This window comes from Cebus imitator, unplaced genomic scaffold, assembly GCF_001604975.1.
Source record: "Cebus imitator isolate Cc_AM_T3 unplaced genomic scaffold, Cebus_imitator-1.0 Scaffold77, whole genome shotgun sequence".
Taxonomy (NCBI): Eukaryota; Metazoa; Chordata; class Mammalia; order Primates; family Cebidae; genus Cebus; species Cebus imitator.
The window spans coordinates 2886258-2908353 of NW_016107392.1; the positions used below are offsets into that span (position 1 = coordinate 2886258).

At 37.4% G+C, this 22096-nt stretch overlaps 1 protein-coding gene across 5 annotated transcripts in view; it reads left to right on the forward strand.

The window, feature by feature from the left end:
* The window catches only part of CHCHD3 (coiled-coil-helix-coiled-coil-helix domain containing 3), a 296049-nt gene that overhangs the window by 49883 nt on the left and 224070 nt on the right, over positions 1 to 22096 (forward strand). For all 5 annotated transcript variants that reach the window (XM_017532527.2, XM_017532528.2, XM_017532524.2 and 2 more), the window contains exon 3: positions 8361 to 8442. In XM_017532527.2, the coding sequence (XP_017388016.1) occupies positions 8361 to 8442 (82 nt within the window). The remainder of the gene's footprint in view (positions 1 to 8360; positions 8443 to 22096) is intronic.

A 22096-nucleotide genomic window follows, 5' to 3' on the forward strand; every position in this document is an offset into this window, starting at 1 on the left:
TCATACACCTGCTCAAGTTCGACATCCTTAACTACAGCTGACCTTGATAAGTTTCCTGAATACTGAACCTCAATAGCACAATTTTACTGACTCAGACTGGAATCTCCTTAATGGTAGAGATCATTTTATATGTCTTGATCTCTCACGAAGCCTAGTGTAGGATTATGTCAGTGTGGATGTACTACCTAGTAAATTGATTGATTCACCTAATTTGGAATCAAACTTGCTTTGGAAAAAACAATTACAGAAAATAAAAATAACTCATGTAGTTGATTAGAGCACGGAAAACTGTGCTTCAGCAGTGAAATGGAAACTCCATAGCCAGGGCATTAAAGCTGTAATGGATACCTGCTCTTCTCACCTTTGTAAACAACACACTGTCATTAGTGATGGCTCCAGATTTTTTTGTAAAGGAGATTCCAGAAGAAGCAGCTTAGTGGCTGTGGTGGCCACTACCTTTCATTTCCAGCTTGGTCCTCTATGCATTTCATGACTCCTGAAGAAAGCTTTAAATTTGGCCACACAGGACTATTTGAATGAAATGGAAATGGGTTTGGATGGTTTGTGTACTTCATTTAGTTTGGAGAGTTAACACTATTTTATAGTTTTATCTCCAGTGAATAAAATATAACCATTTTGAAATAACAACAAAAAAATTAAGCTATATATCATAAAGCAATATCCAAAGATAATTATTATTTTTTAATTTAAATTATAGATCTTATTTTCCTGTAGGCTTTGTGAGGCCTTGCAACCTCACAAAGTATTCAGAGTATTAAGACATGAAATACTAGATATATCTGGTTCTCAATATTGGTTTTGCGAATTGTCTACTTAAGATGTCTAAACTGTAGAATACGAATTACAAGCTTGTCTCTTGCTTTACAGCTATAGCCCTGGATGAATGTTTTATTCCACATGGAGTGGAACATGGATCGTTTCTGTGGGTGCTTATTGTGAAGCAAACAATAAAATGGACATTATTTGCATAATATGCCATTCAGATTAGAAATTTACAAAGGTATATAAATCCTGATGAAGCAATAATGCCACAAAATAAACCATTAACTTGATGCTTTTAATGTTTAGGTTGCCAAACTCTTCCTAACACTTTGCCTTCTGATACAATATTTATGATTACAAATATGCAATGAGGAATTTTCATTCTACCATCTTCATTAACTTTAATGTGTAAGTAGCCACAGTTACCCCTGCCAGGTAGTAGACAGATGGCATTTGTTTTGAAGGCACTCTTAAGATACATTATCCTTACAAGATAGTGAAGTTAACTGTCAGCTGAATATTCTCTTTGTGCGTGTTTAAATCAGGTTTATTTGTCTGCCAACTAAATGGTGCTACAAATGGATAATGGCAAACTGTTACATGTTTATTTCTAACCCTTGAGATTTATCCTAGTCATCTTTTAACTCTTCTTCCAGTCAAACCCTGTACCTTTTAGAAGATAAGAAGCAGGACAAGATTTATCCTGTAATCTGTGCTGTGAGTCATTTAGCTCTAGTATGCTTTGTGTTGTATTTCATTGATTGCATGGATGCTTTGATTATTATTTTTCTAAACAATAAATGCTCTTCATATTAATGAATTTACTGAAATTTTAAGATTAATGGGCATTTCTATGGAGCTGAAAATTTAATTTGGCTATATCTTATGGTATAACCTTTTGCTTAACTATCTCAGTCCTGGGATAATTAGAGTCTTTATCTAAAATCTGCTGCTTATATTATGCAGGTACATATATTTATTTTGTTCTCATGGAAGATCTTCATGGTTTCTCTTTAGTGTGTTTAAACTAGTACGTAGACTTTACAAAATTGGCCATGACCTATGTCAGCAAATGGTAAAACCAGAAAGAAAAATACACTAAAGGAAAAATCCCAAAGGAACTGATATTTCTCTAAGAAGCAAGCTATAATTTTTTATTAAGCAACTTAAAGAGATTGTTTAAGAAATACTGCAATGTTGAGGGAATTATAGCGTAAGGATTATGCAAAGAAAATGAAGGAAAGGGGAATTACAAGTGGGAAAAGTTGCAAAGAAAATTAGTATGTTCATTGAGGTTCAGGGAATCTATGTATGTTTCAAATCATGGTTGCATTTGCAGTCTTCTGTTTTTCATAGTTGGTGAGTTCAAGTCCTTCTGCCTTTTGGAGTCATTTCTGTTCACCACTCAAGGATGTATGTGAAATGTATAATTATGTTTCCCATTCCATTCCCTCTCTTCATATCTCTAGTTTAACCAGTTTCTGTAAACACAGGAATTTGGGCATCACCTGTCACATAGAAGAAGACAGGTGATGTGTATTGAATTCATGCTACACTTTTTTTGACAAATAAGAGTTTCCTCACTTTTCCTAAGAATATTCAGAATCAAGTATAAGTTTAGAAATCTTGGACTTTCTTATTTGATCCTGAACTCAGATTTATAGCCTGGAAATTTTGGTGGCTACGGGGATCAGAAGATTCCTAGGTAAGCCATAAAGAAGACCCTTGTACTAGCCAAAACATTTGTTTAGAATATTGTTTAGTAAATACAAACAAGAAGTGGTTAGGGATCCAGAGCTGCTTTCAACTATCCAATTATTTATTATTTTCAATAATGGTTTCAAATCACTGGTTTAGGGCACACTTGCTATAACTAAGCAATTGCAATGCTTGGCTTTTTCTTACATGTTTTCATGTTCCGTGTTTATATCTGTAACTAATTGATGAAATGCCAGTGTTTGTGTTTGTTAAGATACATTCGCCATTGAGAAAGAAATTAAAATGGTTTCTGAGAAAAATTTTAAAAAGTACAGGATATGCAAGTATGGGAAGAAAACATTCTTTTGTCTTAACACATTTTTAAAAGGATAGTATGTGTGTATGCAAAAACCATGGAACCATACTTACTGAACTTGAAATAGTTTTGCAAATTTCCTTGGCAAATGGGATTTATATGGCTTGAACATTTTTTTGTTTTTACTCCTTTTCTTGCTTCACAAACTTTGCCAGTTCCCAAAGATTTGCTTGGAAACTCACTGTGCTAATAGGTAAAGTTGGCCTTTCTTGTGCTTCTCTTAAACTAGCCCATCCTGAAACACTGACCTTTTAGTTTAATAACAGTTTTATTTGAGAAAATGTTCAGATCCTGGGAGCTGAAAAGAGTGTTTTCAGAAAGGCCATTTTAAATAGTGGTCTCCAAATGCTATATCTTTTTCTCTCATGCACTTTGGGTCAGACCTATCAAAAGAAATACAGTATTGCTTTATGTATTCTATTGATTTAAAAACAAACAACATGAAGCTTAGATTTGCTCAGAACCCATTACCACACTGGTTTATTTTCCTGCCTGTGCTTTGATTTGCTATTTTAGATTTTAAACTCTTTATGCCAGGTCATGTTTTTATCTTCTGTTATTTTAACTTCTCATTTGTAGCTAAGGTAATTACTTTTTGAGTTGTGACCTTGGGCTTGACCCAAAATTTGTGTTTGTTTTATTTTGTTCTTTTCTGGAAATAGGTAGGACATTAGAAAGACAGCTGTGCTTGGTTCCTTTATGGACCAAAAGTGATGTCAGCCAGCTGGTCACTTGGACATGGCTTTCTCAGTGGCCACGGTAGCTTTCCTGTCCCTTTTATTGCTGCTGTTTTCCTCTTCCCACTTTTTTCTCTCCTGTCATGGCATACCTAGATGATGCCACCTGTTATCTGTGTCTCTTTCTTACCTCGCCGCATAGCAGGTGGCAGGGCTGATGGTAGTAGGCAGAAGGGGATAGAGAAAGAAATGGTGAGCCTTGTCCAAGCTGCATTTTCTTCACCCCAAAACACTTTCTCACCACATGGCTTCATGCCTGTCCACCCAGCTGGTCACTGTTTGATCACATTGGAATAAACAGCTCACCGCTGATTTGAGCTTTTCCCCTGGTAGGAAGATACCCCTATGTCATAGGCATCAAGTGTACTCTGAAGATATGACATTATGCCACGTGAAATAAGCCAGACACAGAAAGACAAATACTCTATGTTCCTTACCTATATGTGGAACCTAAAACAGTTTAACTCTGAGAAGCAGAGTAGAAGAGTGATTACCAGGGGACCTGGGTGGGGAAATCGGGAGATATTGATCAAAGAGTACAAGCTTTCAGTTATAAGACGGTGACTTTAGTTAATAATTTTTTTTAACTTGAGATTTTATAAGAGAATGGATTTTAAGTGTCCCCAGTGCTCCCCACCCCAATGGTAACTGTGTGGTGCTGCATGTATTTGTAGTAATCATTACATGATTCATTTCAAATAATCACATGGTTCACCTTGAATATGTACGATTTTTATTTGTCAATTATACCTTTGTGAAGCTGGAAAAACCGAACTGCTTAATCTGTTTTCTGTTGCTTATAACAGAATATGTAAAACTGGGTAATTTATAAGGAAAATAAATTTGTTACTTAATGTTATAGAGACTTTGAAGCCCAAGGTTGAAAGGCTGCATACGGTGCAGGTCTTCTTACTGGTGGGGATTCCTATAGAATCCCTAGGTTGTGTGGGGGCATCACATGGTGAGGGTGCTCAGTATGCTAGTCCAGCTCTCTCTTGTTTTTCTTTCTTTCTTTTTTTTTTCTGGAGCTGGAGTCTTGCTCTGTCACCCAGGCTGGAGTGCAGTGGCGTGATCTCGGCTCACTACAACCTCTGCCTCCTGGGTTCAAGTGATTCTTTTGTCTCAGCCTCCTGAGTAGCTGGGATTACAAGCACATGCCACCAGGCCCAGCTGATTTTTGTATTTTCAATAGAGATAGGGTTTCACCAAGTTAGTCATCTGCCCACCTTGGCCTCCCAAAGTGCTGGGATTACAGGCATGAGGCACTGTGCCTGGCCTTCTTTTTCTTTTTAAGATTTTCACTCCCATGATAAACCATTAATCCATGCAGGGGTTAACCCATTCATGAACTCTCATGACCCAGTCTCACCTCCTAAGGGCCCTACCTCTCAATACTGCCAAAGTGGGGATTAAGTTTCCACAAGAGTTTTGAAGGGGACAGATATTCAAACGATAAGCACAAACAAAAAACCCAAGACAAGAAAAAAAGGTAAGATAAAATTTTATCATCTTTCTTAGAACGCTGATCTCAGTGCGTCATAGTTAGATTCTGAGGTTTTACAGAAGCCTAGTTTTAATTGAATTAAATTAAATTGAATTTTGATTGAGAATCTGATTGAATTTTGCCTGGGAAATATCTTGCTGTTTTAATTTGAAGGAGTCTAGGAGAGGCAGCATGAGTTTACATAGGCCATTTGACTGTGAGTTGATCCTAACTGGTATGATCAGGTCGTACTAATTATGTTAAATATTTGTCTTAATTTTTGCTACTAGTGGAGCTATTGGCTGTATACAACTTGAAAAAAATTTAGTGTCACGTTGTTTTACTTGTTTATGAGAAGTAGATGAAAGTGTGAAAATTATTGCCTTGTGGAGTGTATAGTCTAGAATTTCATAGCTGACAGGTGCACCCATATGTCATATTTTTAGATGGGGAAACTAAAATTCAGTTAGATTAACTGATTTATCCAAAATTTGGCTAGTAGAAAAGCAGACTATTTGGACTTTTTGTGGAGCTCTTACTGCCTGCAATTTCTCTGCTTTTATTTTGATTGTTTAAAAATCTTTCATTCTGAAAGAGCTCTGACACCTGCCTGAATGCAAACAGAATTCTGTTCTAGGGGTTTTCTAGGTTTTGTTTGATTCCATCAAAGTAGAGACTTGTGTATTTCTCATGCTATAGACTATGAAGTAAGAGAGAGGCAAAATAGAAGCATGGTATGCAGTTGGAAGGGACCCTAAACACCCATTTAAGAAAAGGTTGTCTTGCTCCCCAGAGAGGTTAATCACTTTCCCAAGGTTCCTCCAGATTGTTGATGGCCAAACTGGCATTAGACCTTCAATAGTTTTTCCTCTATTCCCTGATTCCCTGTACAATGTTCTTTTTATTATATTCTTTCCTTTCTTCCTTTCTCTCTTTTTTACAGCTTATTAAGATACATTTAGCATATCATAAAATTCATTTATTCAGAGTGTACAGTTCAGTGTTTTTTAGTATATTTATAGAGTTGTGCAGCCAGCACACAATCTAGTTTTAGGATATTTTCTGCCAGGCATGGTGGCTCATGCCTGTAATCCCAGGACTTTGGGAGACTGAGGTGGGCAGATCACTTGAGGTCAGGAGTTTGAGACCAGCCTGACCAACATGATGAAACCCCATCTCTACCAAAAATATGAAAATCAGCCAGGCATGGTGGCACATGCCTGTAATCCCAGCTACTTGGGGGGATGAAGCAGGAGAATCGCTTGAACCCAGGAGGCGGAGATTCAGTGAGCCGAGATCGCACCCCTGCACTCCAGCCTGGGTGACAGAGTGAAACTCAGTCTCAAAAAAAAAAAAAAAAAAATTTTTTTTTAATATCTTAAAAATAAATTCCATATCCATTAGCTGTCATTCCCTATTTCCCCTTTCTCCTACCCCAGTGAACTACTGATCTACTTTCTGTGTCTATGGATTTTTCTGTTCGGGACTTTTCATATGAATGGATATAGTTTGTGACTTTTGTGTCTGACTTCTTTCACTTAGCATAATGTTTTCAAGATTCATCATGTTGTAGCATGTATCAGTACTTTGTTAGTTTTTATGGCTGAACAATATTGTATTGAATGGATACACCACATCAGTTTCTAGGCATTTAGGTTGCGCTTTGTTTTGGGATATTGTGGCTAATGCCACTATAAATACTCATGTATAAGTTTTTGTATAGACATGTTTTCAGATTTTCTTGAGTATATATGATTAGAATTGCTGGGTTATGTGGTAACTCTTTAGCATTTTGAGAAACTGCCAAACTGTTTTCCACAGTGGCTGAGCCATTTTACATTCCCACAAGCAATGTGTGAGGGTTCCAATTTCTTTGCATCTTCACCAACACTTGTTATTGTCTTTTTGATTAGAATGGGTTTTAAATGATATATCATTGTGATTTTCGTTTGCGTTTTCCTAATGACTAATGCTGTTGTACATCTTTTTATGTACTTATTGACAAATAGTTGTGTATTTTCTTTGGAGAAATGCCTATTTATACCCTTTGCCCATTTTTAATTGGGTTGTCTTTTTATTGTTTGTCTGTAAGAGTTCTTTATATATTGTATGCTCTATCTACTTGCATACACTGGATATGAGTCCCTTGTCAGCTGCGTATGACTTGCAGATACTTTTTCCCATTCTGAGGGCTTTTTACCTTCTTGATGGTGTCATTGGATGCTGCTGTTGCACTCAGATAGTCCACAACTAAGAGAAATCATCCTTCTGATCTTTCAGATATCTTCTTTGTTACTAACCCATGTCAGTGAAATATTTAAAAGGGTTTTTGCATTTCCTATTGTAAATAGTATTTTTGCATATGCTGTGGGACTAAGCATTTATAATGTCAAGATTACCAAAAGAGACACTGTTGTCTAATTTTCCATCTAATAGGCTCAACCATCTGAAATAAAACTTAGGTCCCATGGATATTCCTAGATTCTCCTGAGTGCTTCGGTGCTTTCTTGTTCATAATTTTGGCTAGTAGGTCTCTAGTGAAGAGGAGTTAGTTTTTGTTTATTTCTTGTGGAAGGCTCTTAAGGAAGCATGCGAAATTTGTCCGTTTTATTTACCATCATAGCTGTAAGAACCTTTATGAAACATACCATACACAGTCTTCTAATTGGAAAGACCAGATGTATTTAGAAAGCTCCAGCTGTGTTCTCAGCACTCTTCTGTGTCTCTCTCCAGCTGCTGACGCTTGAATTTGAATGACATGTATTCCAAAAAATTTTCATAAATGACAAATGCCTTTTTTCACAAATAATGGAAAAATGAATGTAACTACAAATGATTTTCTCTTTGTAATACATGATTTTGTTAGATGTTTAATTGCTGAAGTGAGAAGATTTTTTTTTTTTTTGTCATTTCCCCCCCAAAGTCCCTTCCTTACAGCCTCTCCTCTCCCTACACACCACTGTCAGACTTTAATGTTAGGACATCATCTTAAAGAACTGGTCCTTACCGACTCAGTCCCCACTGTGCAGTAAGCACTTCCTTGAGTTTGTTATAAATTTTGGCAGGAGTGGAAATCTAGGTCACCAGGGAACTCTTGATTAAATTACTCCTGAAGTGTACTAATTGGTCTTTTCCACAGTGCTTCAGAAGTTCCACGGAGACACTGGCCACTTGGCAAACTTTGCCCATTCAAATCTAGTCTCAGCTGGGTTTTCTTGAGTATTTTCTCACTTTTGTTTTTTAGAAGTCACCTGTTTTATCTCCTGCTCTTTATTGATTCTAGTTTCTGATGAAGAATTGAAAAGAAGAGTGGCTGAGGAGCTGGCATTGGAGCAAGCCAAGAAAGAATCTGAAGATCAGAAACGGTGAGTTTTGTGGTATCAGAGAGAGGTTTTGGTGGACTTTTCATATTTATCAAATATTTTTAGAGAAGTATGATGGTAATAAGGCTCATTATTTGTGTATGGCTGAACCTCAGAATGTGCTGAACACATGAACTTGGCCATTTTCGGGTTTAGATTGTGCCTCTTAGAGCCTTATGTTACCTGCTTCCCAAAATTGACTGTGAATTATCATTATATCTCTTGTATTGGTTGCTTGAATATGGAGCCCTGTTTTCTCAATATATGAGAAGGAGTTTTTGAGGATTCTCCAGGAACTTCCTAGTTGATCAGCGAATGTGTTCATGATTAAAAATTATATTGCCTGCTACAGGCACTAAAGTAAATATTTTGGTCATGATGAATATCATGTGTGATACATAGTGCCTGGATTAACAAATAGCACTAATTATTATTCTGTTAACTTAAAAACATTAGGATGTTACAGATATAAGTAAGGTTGGAAATAAAAATCCTGTTAACATCCTCTGAAGTTAACCCCTTTTAAACATTTTATTGCTTGAGATTTTTTCCTCTGCACACTCTTCCATCTTATTGTTGCCATTATTACTACTACTACTAACAACCCCTAAAAGAATGTTCACTGAAGTGTTTTTGTAACAGTAGAAAATTGGAAGCAATCCAAACTGACCATACTGGGAGACTGACCGAATGAATGACAGTACATGCCTGCAGTGGAATACTAGACCATCAGTTAAAGCCTTGTGTGCTGATTCAAAAAGATGTTGACGAGCTATCAACTGAAATTTAAAAAAACCACCATAAATGGATTTTTTAAAAAGCATCATTTTTTTAAAAAAATGTACCACTTTTTGAAGTTTGAGTATGTACTTATTCATAAAAAGATGGGAATACATTTTAATCCAAGATAAAGTGCTTCCCATCTGTACTATTTCTGGAGTTTTCATATAGCTTAGAGAATTATGCTTACATGATCATGTGAATGTCTTTTTACTGTGAGCACGAAACACATGCTTGCCACCGAGCAGATGCTTAGTTTGTATTTGTTTTGTTTTGAACTGCCCAACTATTTTGCCTGAGAGATCTGGAGGTAAGAGATCTTTAAATTGGACTGTAGTCCTCACTGGCCATAGAAACTTCACTGTATAGTTTAACCTCTTGGAGCCTTAAATATTTCATCTTTAAAATGAGGGTGATGAATAATTATTCTTTAATATTTCTTTTGACAAATTGCTAAGCTAACTCCCAGTTTGCACAAAATATACAGAACAGAGTATGAATTTTAGATTAAGAACGCCATTTTCTCAGGAAATAGAGAAGGTACATGGCTTACGATTTAAAAAAATCAAGATGTAATTGGTACTGCTAAAAAGGTCTGCGTATATTTCCACAGTTTTCCATGGAGTACTTTATAATTATTTAATTGGCTTAGGTTGATAGACTATATAATTAGATAGTGAAGTTTAAATATTCAAAAAAAATTTAGATTACTTTCATTAAGAAGCAAAGACAATATGGTAAAATGTCTTTGAAATTTTGTTATTTTTAATTGAGTTTTATTTTAATAGGGATTTTTTGGTTAGATTCTCATATTTACTTTGCTTATTATATTTCACATAGGATTTTTTTTTTTTTTTTTGGTCTTCCCTTCTCTCCATATGGTGCAGGCTTTTTGTTAAAATAACTCTCACTGTGGTTTTTTTTTTTCTCTTCATTATTCAGCTCCCATTTGCTCTGCTTTGGCTCATAAAAGGGAAAGGGCAGATGAGATGAATAAAAGGTGCCAGTAAAAGCCAATTTCATATCTCAGGTGGAATGGGGTTGGCAGCCTATCTATAACCTGGACCAATGACTATTGATAAAGAATTTATTTTCTGTCACCTTTAAGGAGAGCAGAGGGTGGCATAGCCTTTATATTATTTTTTTCTTTTTAAAAAATGTTTTGTTTGAAGCCTCCTTCATGAAAACTTCCAGCTGTCAAATCTTGGCAAAAAGAAGTGTGTGTTCATCTATATGATAGTTCTTAAAAGAATCAATAGCTATTTTTTTCTTTCTTTTTTTTCTACCAGAGAAGAAACTTCAGAAGTAGCATTAAGAAGGTTTTGTGTGCAGTCTTTTGGCAGCAACTTTTTGGAGTCACAGAGCATGTATACATTATTGTAGGTGTTGGCTAAATTGAATAGAGATTTGTAGGCAGTTTTAGAAAATGGCTCCTCTTACCTTGGTACTGTTCCTCATATAGTATGTGCCCTGTGTACCAAGTTTTCTCTTCCTCCAAATGCACACAAATCTGTTGACCAGTTCTCAAGCACTTAATATCTGGACATAGGCATCCACATATGTTTTGAAGAAGCTTGTTCGATGAGGACTTTGGAATTAATTTCAATTGTGATATTTTCCTTTATAGACTATCTACTATCATGTAACCCTTTTTAAATGGAAATTTTAAAGCAGTGAGAAAAATAGAGTATGGTGAATCCCTAAAACACATGCCAGAGTTTTAACAATTCTGGCTTCATCCATGCCTCTAGTCACTCTACCCATGTGGTGGTTGGTGAGGAGAGGTGGTGTCATTTTTAACAGGCAGGTGAATTTTACGGCAGAGAAATATTCCAAAATGTCTTCTATCAGCATAGTTGAGATAAGCACTTTGTTTCCGTTAGATTTGTTTAGTTGGAAAACTGAAACTTAGCTCTGATTAGCATAGAAAGCAAGGAAATTTCTAGGAGCGTAAAGAATATATAGCTCAAAAGAAACAAAAGGAAGGCTAGAGAACCATTAGCAAGGGGAGAACTGGCTATTTCTAAAACTGTGCATAGTGAGGAAATAGTTCCCCAGCAGGAAATCGCGGGGAGCATTCCATGAGGAGGGAGAATGGATGCTGGGTGGCTAAATTTCATTGCATGCCACTGATTTTAAGATTTTTGTGTATTCGATGTACTCTATGAAAAATATTGCTGCCAGTTTTAACACAATACTTTTATCTCTCGGGATTTTCTTATTGAACAGTTCATTAACACTAATTTTGAATTTTGAAAACATATATGTATATTTGTAAGAAGGAAAAAGTAGGCAAAATAAATTGATTAAGGCAGTGGTTCTCAGCTGGGAGAGCATTTGGTCCCCAGGGGACATTTGATGATGTTTGGAGACATTTTTGGTTGTCATAACTTGTCAAACGTTATTGGCATGTAGTGGATAGAGACCAGGGATGCTGCAAACATTCTGTAATGCACATGACAGTCCTCACTTACAGCCGCTACCCGCTAACTCCTGGCCATTCTTCCCTCACCAAAAAAAAGAATTATTTGGCTCAAAATGTCAGTTGTACCAACAGTGAGAAACGAAGGGTTAAGATATTCTTCAAACCCGCCCATGTTGGATTTAATTGTTCTGGATCACTTCTGGACTTATGGTTTGATGTCTTTGTTTTTCCACACAATATCATACTCTATGCCATCAAAACCTTGGTGACACAGCATTCCTTAAAAGATTGTTCCACTCTTGTTCCTGGAACTTTTCCAAGCTGCTGACATCAGTTCTGCAAATTTTGATGCTTAAGTGCAAGCCATGACAACTGCAGTGGGACTGCCGCCTGGCAGACAGCAATTTTCAGATGCTTTTAGGTTTGTGAAAACGTGGAAAAATATGTGTCCTAGAATTGATGAAATGCAGTCCATATACACTCCAGACCACGTAACATTTGTCAACTTGGAATGACTTCGCGAGTGTCTTGCTTTACCTTCTACTTAATACAGAAGCCTTTTTTCAGCATCTGTGACCGGTAGGGCCACACACATTTAGATTCCATTCAAAATCATTGAAACTGACGATATTTCATTAGGTCGTCTAAAATTTACCCCAGCCCCTTTAAGTCTCCACTCCTAAATCTAATGCAGAGGTGGCATACTTAAAAGTTGCCTTAGAGGAGGTTTCTTACTAAGTCCACAGTGACAATATGGTTACTAATTATAAGCACGATGACTATATATATTATATTTTCAGTTTTAGAAAACACTTAGATATGGACTCCTAATTCATTTTATCATAGATTTATCCTGTTTTATGGGGATCTTAAGTAATTTGCTTCCACAAATCATGTACCCACAAATCGCTGATATATTAGTCCACACACTAAAATTGTTAGGTTGAATTCGGAATCATGGTTTTGCTTATCAAAACATCTAGTAGACAGAATAGTTGCTCCGCCTACCCAGAATCCAGAGTAAATGCCTCTGTCAGCAGTCTGTTTTTGCTATGACACTCAACTTTGTGTTTGGGTTATAGCTGACCATATTGTGTTGTAACTATGTAGGCCAATATAGCAAGGGCATAATATACCACAGTTTGAGTACAGAATTTTAAATTATGATTTACTTCTCCCCATGCCCTACTTCCAAAAGTCAGTCTTTGACAGCAAGAAAAATGTGACTACTTCTGACCTCTGACCTTTGGCATTTGAATTTCACCTCTTTACCTGTAAAGGCAAGTGAAAGTGTTTCAGTTTTAATAATTTTATTTTTAAGAAACCAAGAAGAAAGGGAATAGCTACTTGATGTTGGAACTAACTGTACATCAACCAAGATTACTTGCTTGCTGTTTTTAAATGGACGTTAGTTGAGATTTTCCCCTCACTTTTAGTTATTTGGAAAGTTACATTAGATTTGTGAGATCTAAAATAATCAATTTGGTTTAATAAGTGGTTTAATAAATTAGTCATAAATTTCATTAGCCATCTGGGTTATAGTGTAGTTTATTTATTTTTCCATTGATAGCATTATTGATATCATCAAATAAGGACTTAAAATTTATTTGTACCTTTTAGTTTCTCATAGTAATGGTGAAATTTAGAGGGATGGTACCATCTGTTTAAGTTCATTATATATGATAATTTAGCTTGATTTTATTATTACATATGTTCTGTCTCTGAAAAAAGCAGAAAGAAAAAGGCCAAAGAAAAAGCAGAAAAAAGGAGGAGGAAAGAGTCCTGAAACAGACAGTTTTTGTGGGTAGTGTCATGTTTAAAACACATAATGCAAGAAATCATGTGCCTGGGCGCAGTGGCCCACACCTGTAATCCCAGCACTTTGGGAGGGTGAGGCAGGTGGATCACCTGAGGTCAGGAGTTTGAGACCAGCCTGACTAACATGGTGAAGCCCCGTCTCTACAAAAAATAGAAAATTAGCTGGGCGTGGTGGCACATGCCTATAATCCCAGCTACTCAAGAGGCTGAGGCAGGAGAATCGCTTGAACCCGGGAGGTGGAGGTTGCAGTCAGCTGAGATTGAGCCACTGTGCTCCAGCCTGGGCAACAAGAGTAAAACTCCGTCTCAAAGGAAAAAAAAAAAAGAAAGTGCGCACCTAGCACAGCACATTTCACATAGTAAACTCTCACAAGTGTTTTTTCAATTGAATGAATCACTGCATCTGGAAAAGCATGATAACTTTTTTTCTAGAAGGTGCAGTTCTAAATTATGTATGTGGATATATATATATTCTACATTATATTAAAATAGAAAATTATACCTTTGAAATTGGCTACTGACCAGGGACTATAGATGCTTGTCTTATAAATCTTTATTTTAATTTAGTGTAGTGTTGAATGCTGTTTTCCTATCATAGACAGAAATTACACAGTTATGAAAATTATATACCTTCAACCTGCATGTAATTTCTAGGTATATAGAAATTAAAAAAAAAATTTCAGGGAATGAGTACCATTGATAACTAATATTGATCAAGGCTGATAAAAGCATAGTTTTAAAGTGATCTTACGGGATTAGTTAGCAGTCAGTATATCCTCAATGCAGTCACAACTGACACAGGCAATGAATTTCACTTGTAATTTATAAATAGTCGCAAAGAAGGTTATTGCAGAAATTTGAGTTGTAACCCTTCAGTGACACACACCTGAGGTCCAGGTGTAACCTATGCCATCTTGCTGTGATGTGAGCATATTTCCCAGGCTCATTAGGCTTCAGCGGAGGTAGTAGATGGTTTGTGGGCATGATTTCCAAAATATTCCTTTATACAACATTTAAGAGATCCTTTTGTAGTATACAAATCCCACTATTTTAGGTTATTTTTCCTCATTAATCCTATTTTTGCCGTTTCTTTTTTTTTTTCATGCTTATTGCATTGCCGTTGTCTTATAGTCATACTTGTCCATTTGATTCTCCTTAACAATTGATAGAAAGACCTAACCAGTTGTGAATGTAGTCGGAGGAACACATCCCAGTCACCCAGTATTTTTCACTGGAAGATGACTGGAAGTACTGCGTATGTACAGGGGGGTAAGTCAGCTTTTTTATAACCAACAATTGCAGAACTTTGGATTTTCCAGCTCTGTTTTATTCTCATCTTTTTATTTCATTTTCCAAATCCAATTTTCTTTCCTACGGATGCTACACTGTTGTAAGTCCTTTGAGAAGCTATTTTTACATGTTAATATCAAACCTGGAAAACCAGAGTCAATTTAAGCATGCCATAGACATGTAACTTCTTTACTGGTGATAATAGCAGCAGTGGTATTTGACCACTTCTTGTTCATGTTTCTTTTGACAGTAATTATAGTGTTTTCTCTTGTGAAGCATAGTGTTTGACGTAATTTGTGCCAGAGTTGATTTTTGCATTTGGAAGTTCCTAGGAATCAGTTTTTTAGTGTTCGATAGCTGTAATAGTCTTGTCAAAGAGTCTCCATTACTTGGAACAATCCAGTTTTACTACTTTGGTCTGGGGATGTGGAGTTGTAATGTACTCGGTAAGTCATTTATTATTCCTTACATACATGATTAGTGTTTATTGTCAGTGTTGTCACTGATGTATAAAAACAGATGACTGAGTTAGATACAGGTAGTGTTTTTCAGCAGAGCTGGATTAGAATTGGCCTGCCACATATCCCTACTCAGGCTGTTGCTGAGGTGATAGAATCATACAGGCTGTCATCATTACATAAACATTTTTCAAAGGGAATCCAACATGGAACCCAAAATACAGCTGATTTAAGCGCTGTCTGGTTAAAGCTAGGACTAGGGACTTAGAGCTATGTCAGCCCCTTTTCTTCTTTTTCCTTCCTAAAGATCCAGGAATCATCTTTGTAGGCTCTTGTGCTAACTGGGGCTTCCTTCTAGAAAACTTTGGTCAAGATCATTTTCTCTCCAATTTGAACACTTTGTGTATGAGGAGTGTAGCTTCCTCATCCCAGCAGCATTTGTTAGATAAACTCCATTCTGCTTCTCTTGTAAAACGTGGGTGGACAGCGGCCTGTTGTCCATTTCCTTAGTCTGGAAGTCCATGTTTATGAGCAGTTGTCCACAGAGGCTGGGCCTAGCCCTGGCTGCTTCTTAATCCTGGCCTTCTGGAAGCCATCTGCTGGTCCTGTTGGTAATACTGTGTTAGGAGCACTGGAGAAGAGTGTGAGGTCCTTCTGTGCAATATCTGGAAATACTGGAGAAATATTCAGAGAGTCCCTGTTTCCCCTCCTGACCTTCATAGCTTTGCCAGTATAGCCTCGAGCTGAGAAAGAATGTGGGCCATATAGTTGTAAATCAAATGTAAATTTCCTCTCCGGTTTATAATACTTCCAAACATTGGCACCTTTTCCTTTTTCAGTAATAACCTTACCTTCCTTCTTTTCTTGGTTGGAGCAAACTGTTAAACAGGAGTAGCCCACCTTAAATTTCTGTTTAATACCTTATTGAGAGAACCACATTCTTTTCTATCCCATTCTTATTCAGATGCCATTGTCATTTGTCTTTGAAAACTTTCCTTACAGTTTTATACAGACATACGCATAGAACATGCACACTGGAGTCACATATAATCTGTGAAAATGATTTCAGAGTATAGGACACATATGCCCAACTACAATGTCCAAAAATTAACAAACATAGGGGTCATCTTCTATTTACTGTGTGCTGAACACTGTTCTAAGCATTTAATATATTTTCATTCATTTCAACTATAATAACGTCTCTATTGGGTAGGCATTACTGTTATCCTCATCTTATAAATGAGGAAACAGAGAGGCTAAGACACTTACCAAGTGATAGAGTTTGGATTTGCGTCCCTGCCCAAACCTCATATTGAAATGTAGTCTCCCAATGCTCAAAGTGCGGCCTATGGGTGGTAATTTCGTCATGGGGGCAGTTTCTAATGGTTTAGCACCATCCCCCTAAGGCTGTTCTTGTGGTAGAGTTCTCATGAGATCTGGTTGTTTAAAAGTTTGTAGCACCCCTCTCCTTTCTCTCTTCCTCCTTCTCTGGCCATGTGAGATGTGCCTGCCTCCTCTTGCCCTTCTGCCATGATTGAAAGTTTCCTGAGGCCTCCCCGGTGCCTCCATGCTTTCTTTATAGCCTGCAGAACTGTGAACCAATTAAATATCTTTTCTTTATAAATTATGCAGTCTCAGGTATTTCTTTATAGCGATGTAAGAAGAGGCTAATACACCAAGGTCATAGCTATGAAGTAAGCAGTGGGGCTCGGGTTTGAATCCAAGTCTTTGCATTTAAACACCCTACAGTATTACTTTCTGTGGAAACGGAATACCTTCCTTAAAGTCTTTCATTGACAATTGTGGGAAGAAGTATCAAACATTTAATTAGATTTTCTCTTATAAACCTTTCACAAATTAAATTCTTTTAAAAATAACCTCTGTTTTGTGCTACTGGTTATAAGCTCTAGACAGCTGCTCTGTACAGTATTTAAAAAATTCCTTTATCTTAGGACCAAACTGTCTTGATAATCTGTCTTTACAGTTAATACTCTTTTTGTTATGTAGGCGATACCTGACTTTTATTTATTTATTTATTTATTTATTTTTTGTGATGGAGTCTCCCTCTGTCGCCCAGGCTGGAGTGCAGTGGTGCAGTCTCAGATCACAGCCTCCTGAGTAGCTGGGATTACAGGTGTACACCACCACACCCAGCTAATTTTTTGTATTTTAGCAGAGGCAGTGTTTTGCCGTGTTTGCCAGGCTGCTCTCAAACACCTGACCTCAGGTGATCCACTCACCTCAACCTCCCAAAGTACTGGGATTACAAGCATAAGCTACTGCGCCCAGCCCTATACCTGACTTTTAAATGCTTGTTTGTGCACATTTTCAGTGACAATGGCAGTTTAAATTTCTCATGAGTTCAGTTCTTGTTAGCTTAAGATTGGGACAGTTTTCTTAATAGCACAGCGGGGAGTATGTGGAAACAGCTGGTACCCTGCCTCATGAACTTTAGAGATGAGGATCTGCTGCTGGTCAGTGAGGCACATGTGTGCTCACTGGCGACTTCCTGAGTTCAGTGTAGCAACTTGGTCACTTTTCATGGGGTGGGGGGCGGGGGCGGGGGCAGTAGTTTCTTGGAGTTAGGAAGAAACTAACCCTGTCTTGGAGTTAGGAAGCGCTAAAGAGGTGCAGGATTTACTTTAATAAATGATTGCAGAGGGGAAATTTTTACATTTCTCCCTATATTCATTCATAGGCCTTTTTTTTTTTTTTTTTTTTTTTGCTTGTTATGCTGGGCTTTTGGCTTGTATTGTCTGCTGTTACTATTTATTTGGCTTTTGTATGATAGTCAAAGTCATCACATTTAGTCTACAAACTTAGATGTTTTGAAATCAATTAAAAACTTAGCTCCTGGGACAATTTGCCGTTGGAACTAGAATATTGAATTTCTCTGTCAAAATATTCAGCTGCAATGGGAGCAATTGTTAGTTATATGCTATTTACAATTGCTTCCTTACATAGAAACAATCTGATTCCTTGAGGCTGCAGCCATTTCATTTGGAAGGTTTTTTCGTCTTTTCTTTTCTTTTTTTTTTTTTTTAGTTATCCCCAAAATCATTTTAGTGTGATTTTGGTGTCATGTGTAAAGCATTAAAACAGAGCTTAACCATGTAAATATTTCAATTCATGATTTAAATTCAAGTTTCTTCACAACTTCTCAGAATGGATCTTTTAAATTCCTTTTTTCTTGGTGCCATTTTGTCAATGTTGATTTAGATTAAAACAAAAATCTCAAGAAAATTCGTAAATTACAGTGCATTTTTACTTCCTGATGGGGTTGATGGATTAAAACCAAATGATACCAAAAAAAGTACTCCCCAAAGTCAACTAAAACCACTAATGTAATGTTACAAGTGTCTACTAGTTAAAACACCCTATGCAGCAGAGTTTCTGCAGCTCCTTCATTATTTCTATAGAACTAGGTAGGTTTGACATAGAAAGTTCATTCTTCAAACAACTGAAAACATGGATATTGTGTTGGTTTGTTTAAAAAAAAAAAAAGAGAAGAATATTACCAGGGAAATACATACCTATTAAAGGAACTCAGTTAATGCAGATGAATCATTTTTTTGTCCCTCCTTTCCCTTATTCTTCCCGCCTCCCAAATCATTTATACATTCTTACCCTAGGTTATTTATAGTTTTGTTTTTTAAAACAGTGAGCATGTTCTATAATGTGCTTTTTTCTTCTCAGTCATATATTGTGATCTCTCTTCCCATGTCGGCATGTACAGATCTCAAGTAGACCGTCTATCTGATAATAAATGCCATTTAAGAAGACTTTGCCTAAGAAAAGTAATATACTGATGGTAATAATATGGAATAGTAGTAACTAACAGTTTTGAATACTTCCTTTGTCCCAAGCACTGGTCCAAGCCCTTTACACATGTAATTATTTAACCTTTATAGCAGCCCTAGGGGGCAGGTTCTGACCTGATAGTCTCCTCACTTTGCAGATGAAGTGGCTGAAACACAGAGGTCACTTGCTTATAGCCACATAGCCAGAAAGCAGAGGAGTTGGAATTTGAACGCAGGCAGTCTGCATCTGGAGCTACCATACTCACCATCACTGTATTAGACTGTGTTTCAGAGGCTAAATTATTTTCCGATCCAGCAGTCATGTTACCTATTATATGTCTGTTTGAATGCTCTATATGTCTTTTTTTTTTTTTTGAAATGGAATCTCACTCTGTCACCCAGCCTGGAGTGCAGTGGCATGATCTTGGCTCACTGCAACCTCCACCTCCCGGGTTCAAAGTGATTTTCCTGCCACAACCTCTGAGTAGCTGAGATTACAGGCACCCACCAGCACACTGGGCTGATTTTTGTATTTTTAGTAGAGATGAGATTTCACCATGTTAGCCAGACTGTTCTCGAACTCCTGACCTCAGGTGATCCACCCACCTTGGCCTCCCAAAGTGCTGGGATTACAGACGTGGGTCATTGCTCTCAGCCCTTACTTCTTTTGATGTGGGTTACTGAAGGTTTACTCTTTTCTTTTTTCTTTTTGTTGAGACAGGGTTTGGCTCTGTGCCCATGCTGGAGTGCAGTGGTGCAATCTCAGGTTATTGCAACCTCTGCCTCCCAGACTCAAGGTATCCTCCCATTTTAGCCTCCCGAGTAACTGGGACTACAGGTGCATGCCACCGTTCCTGCCTAATTTTTGTATTTTTGTTAGAGGTAGGGATTCCCCATTTTGCCCGGGGTTAGTCTCGACCTCCTGTGCTCAAGTAATCTGTCTACTTTGGCCTCCCAAAATATTGAGATTACAGGTGTGAGCCACCATGCCTGGCCTGAAGGTTTATGTTTTATAGGTTTTAGCAGTAAACTATGCCTTAATTATGGAGCTCAATAAATAAGGAATTTAGTTTGAAAAGAAATTCACAAATGACTTTTTGGTGTTTTTGTTTTCTAACCCACATGACTATGTTTTGAAATAAAACTGTCAAAATACTGCAAATGGCAGGTAAAAATTAATATTACTGTAGATTTTGCTGTATATGTTGGAAATTGTGCATTTCTTTATGAATATATCTGTCAGCTGTACAATTCAGTTTTTATAGAATTAAAGAAAAGAAACCCAAGTGAGTTTCACTAACTTATGTTATTTAACCCTACATAGGTTTGCCTTAGAAAAGCTCTCTCGTCAAACTACTGAAAATGTGAATAATGCTAATCTAACAGAAAGTTGACTCATCAACTTTCTGAGGTTGCAGTGAGCTGAGATTGTGCCACTGCACTCCAGCCTGGGCGACAGAGCAAGACTCCATCTCAATAAACAAACAAACAAATAAATGCCAGGTACAGTCTATGTAACAGAAAGAATATTAACTGTAAAGACAGATTCCCAAGAGAGCTTGGTCCTAAGATAAAATAATTTTTTAACGAATTTTGATTCTTGATCATTCCAAAGTAATTATTTCTACCTTTATGTCCCTGTTTTCCCCTTTCTCGTGAATTGGCCCTAGTGTCTCTGCTTTTAAAATATGTTAGAAATTCTTGACCTCTCACCATTGCCAACCCTGCCTTAGGCTAAGCCAGTGGTTCTCAGCTGCAGGAGATTTTGCTCCCTTCCCCATTGGACTTCCGGCCATGTCTGGAGACCTTTTAGGTTGTCCCAACGTTGTGGGTACCGCTGGCATCTAGTAGGTAGAGGCCAGCAGTGCCGTTAAACATCCTCCAGTGCACTGGACAATCCCCCTACCACAAAGAATTGTTCTGTTCAAAATGTCAGTATAGCTCTGAGGTCAAGAAACCCTGGCCTAAGCCATTACTGTTTCTCATTTGTACCATTACAGAGTCACCTCCATGAGGCTATTCTTGTCTGCCAGATTCTGTTTTTCACAAAGCAGCATTAGTCTGCTTTAAAATTTTGAATCATGTCAGTTTCTTTGCTTAAAACCGTCTAATGGCTTTTCATTAGGTTTAGCATAAAGTCCAAGTCCTTTTCTCCGACCTTCAAGTCCTCTACCCATTGTTACACATTTACAAACTCCGTTACTTGGACCTCCTATCTTATCACCCTCTCATTGGACACTTCAGCCCCTTCGGCTGCCAAACCTGTTTGTGTCTATAGCTCCTTGTCCAGAATATTGGTACTTCATAATTTGCACGACTGACTCCCTCTTACTATCACAGTTCTTCTCAGCCCTACAGAGAGGATTTCCCTGATCATTTTGTCTAAAATAACTCTTCTTTCTTTCCTGTCCTCTCATCCTAGCTGCTTTATATTTCTTTATACTATTTTCTTTTTCTGTTTCTTATCTGTCTTCTGCACCAGAATATAAAAGTCTATGAGGGCTGGGCATGGTGGCTCACACCTGTAATCCCAGCACTTTGGGAGGCCGAGGCAGGTGGATCATCATCTGAGGTCAGGAGTTCAAGACCAGCCTGGCCAACATGTCGAAATCCTATGTCTACTAAAAATACAAAAATTAGCCGGGCATGGTGGTGGACACCTGTAGTCCCAGCTACTCAGGAGGTTGAGGCAGGAGAATTGCATGAAACTGGGAGGTACAGGTTTCAGTGAGCTGAGATCGTGCCACTGCACTCCATCCTAGGTGTAACAAGAGACCCTGCCTCCAAAAAAAAAAAAGAAAAAAAAGAAAAGCAGGCAAAATTTATTGTCAGTCATATAGTAGGTACCAAAAAAGGATTACTAAATTACAATAATATTTTACTTTTGTGTCTAAATGCATTAAAATAGGATAGAATTTGTCCAAAAGTCAAAAGCGATAAGAGAATCATCATATGATAATAGCAGCTGCCATTGAATGACTGTCCATTGTGTACTGTGTATATATTTGTATGTATTAGCTCTGAACTCCCCAGGAGGCCTCTGATTGAGGCCTGCTTTGGCCTGTATTGTGGCCTATAAGACGATG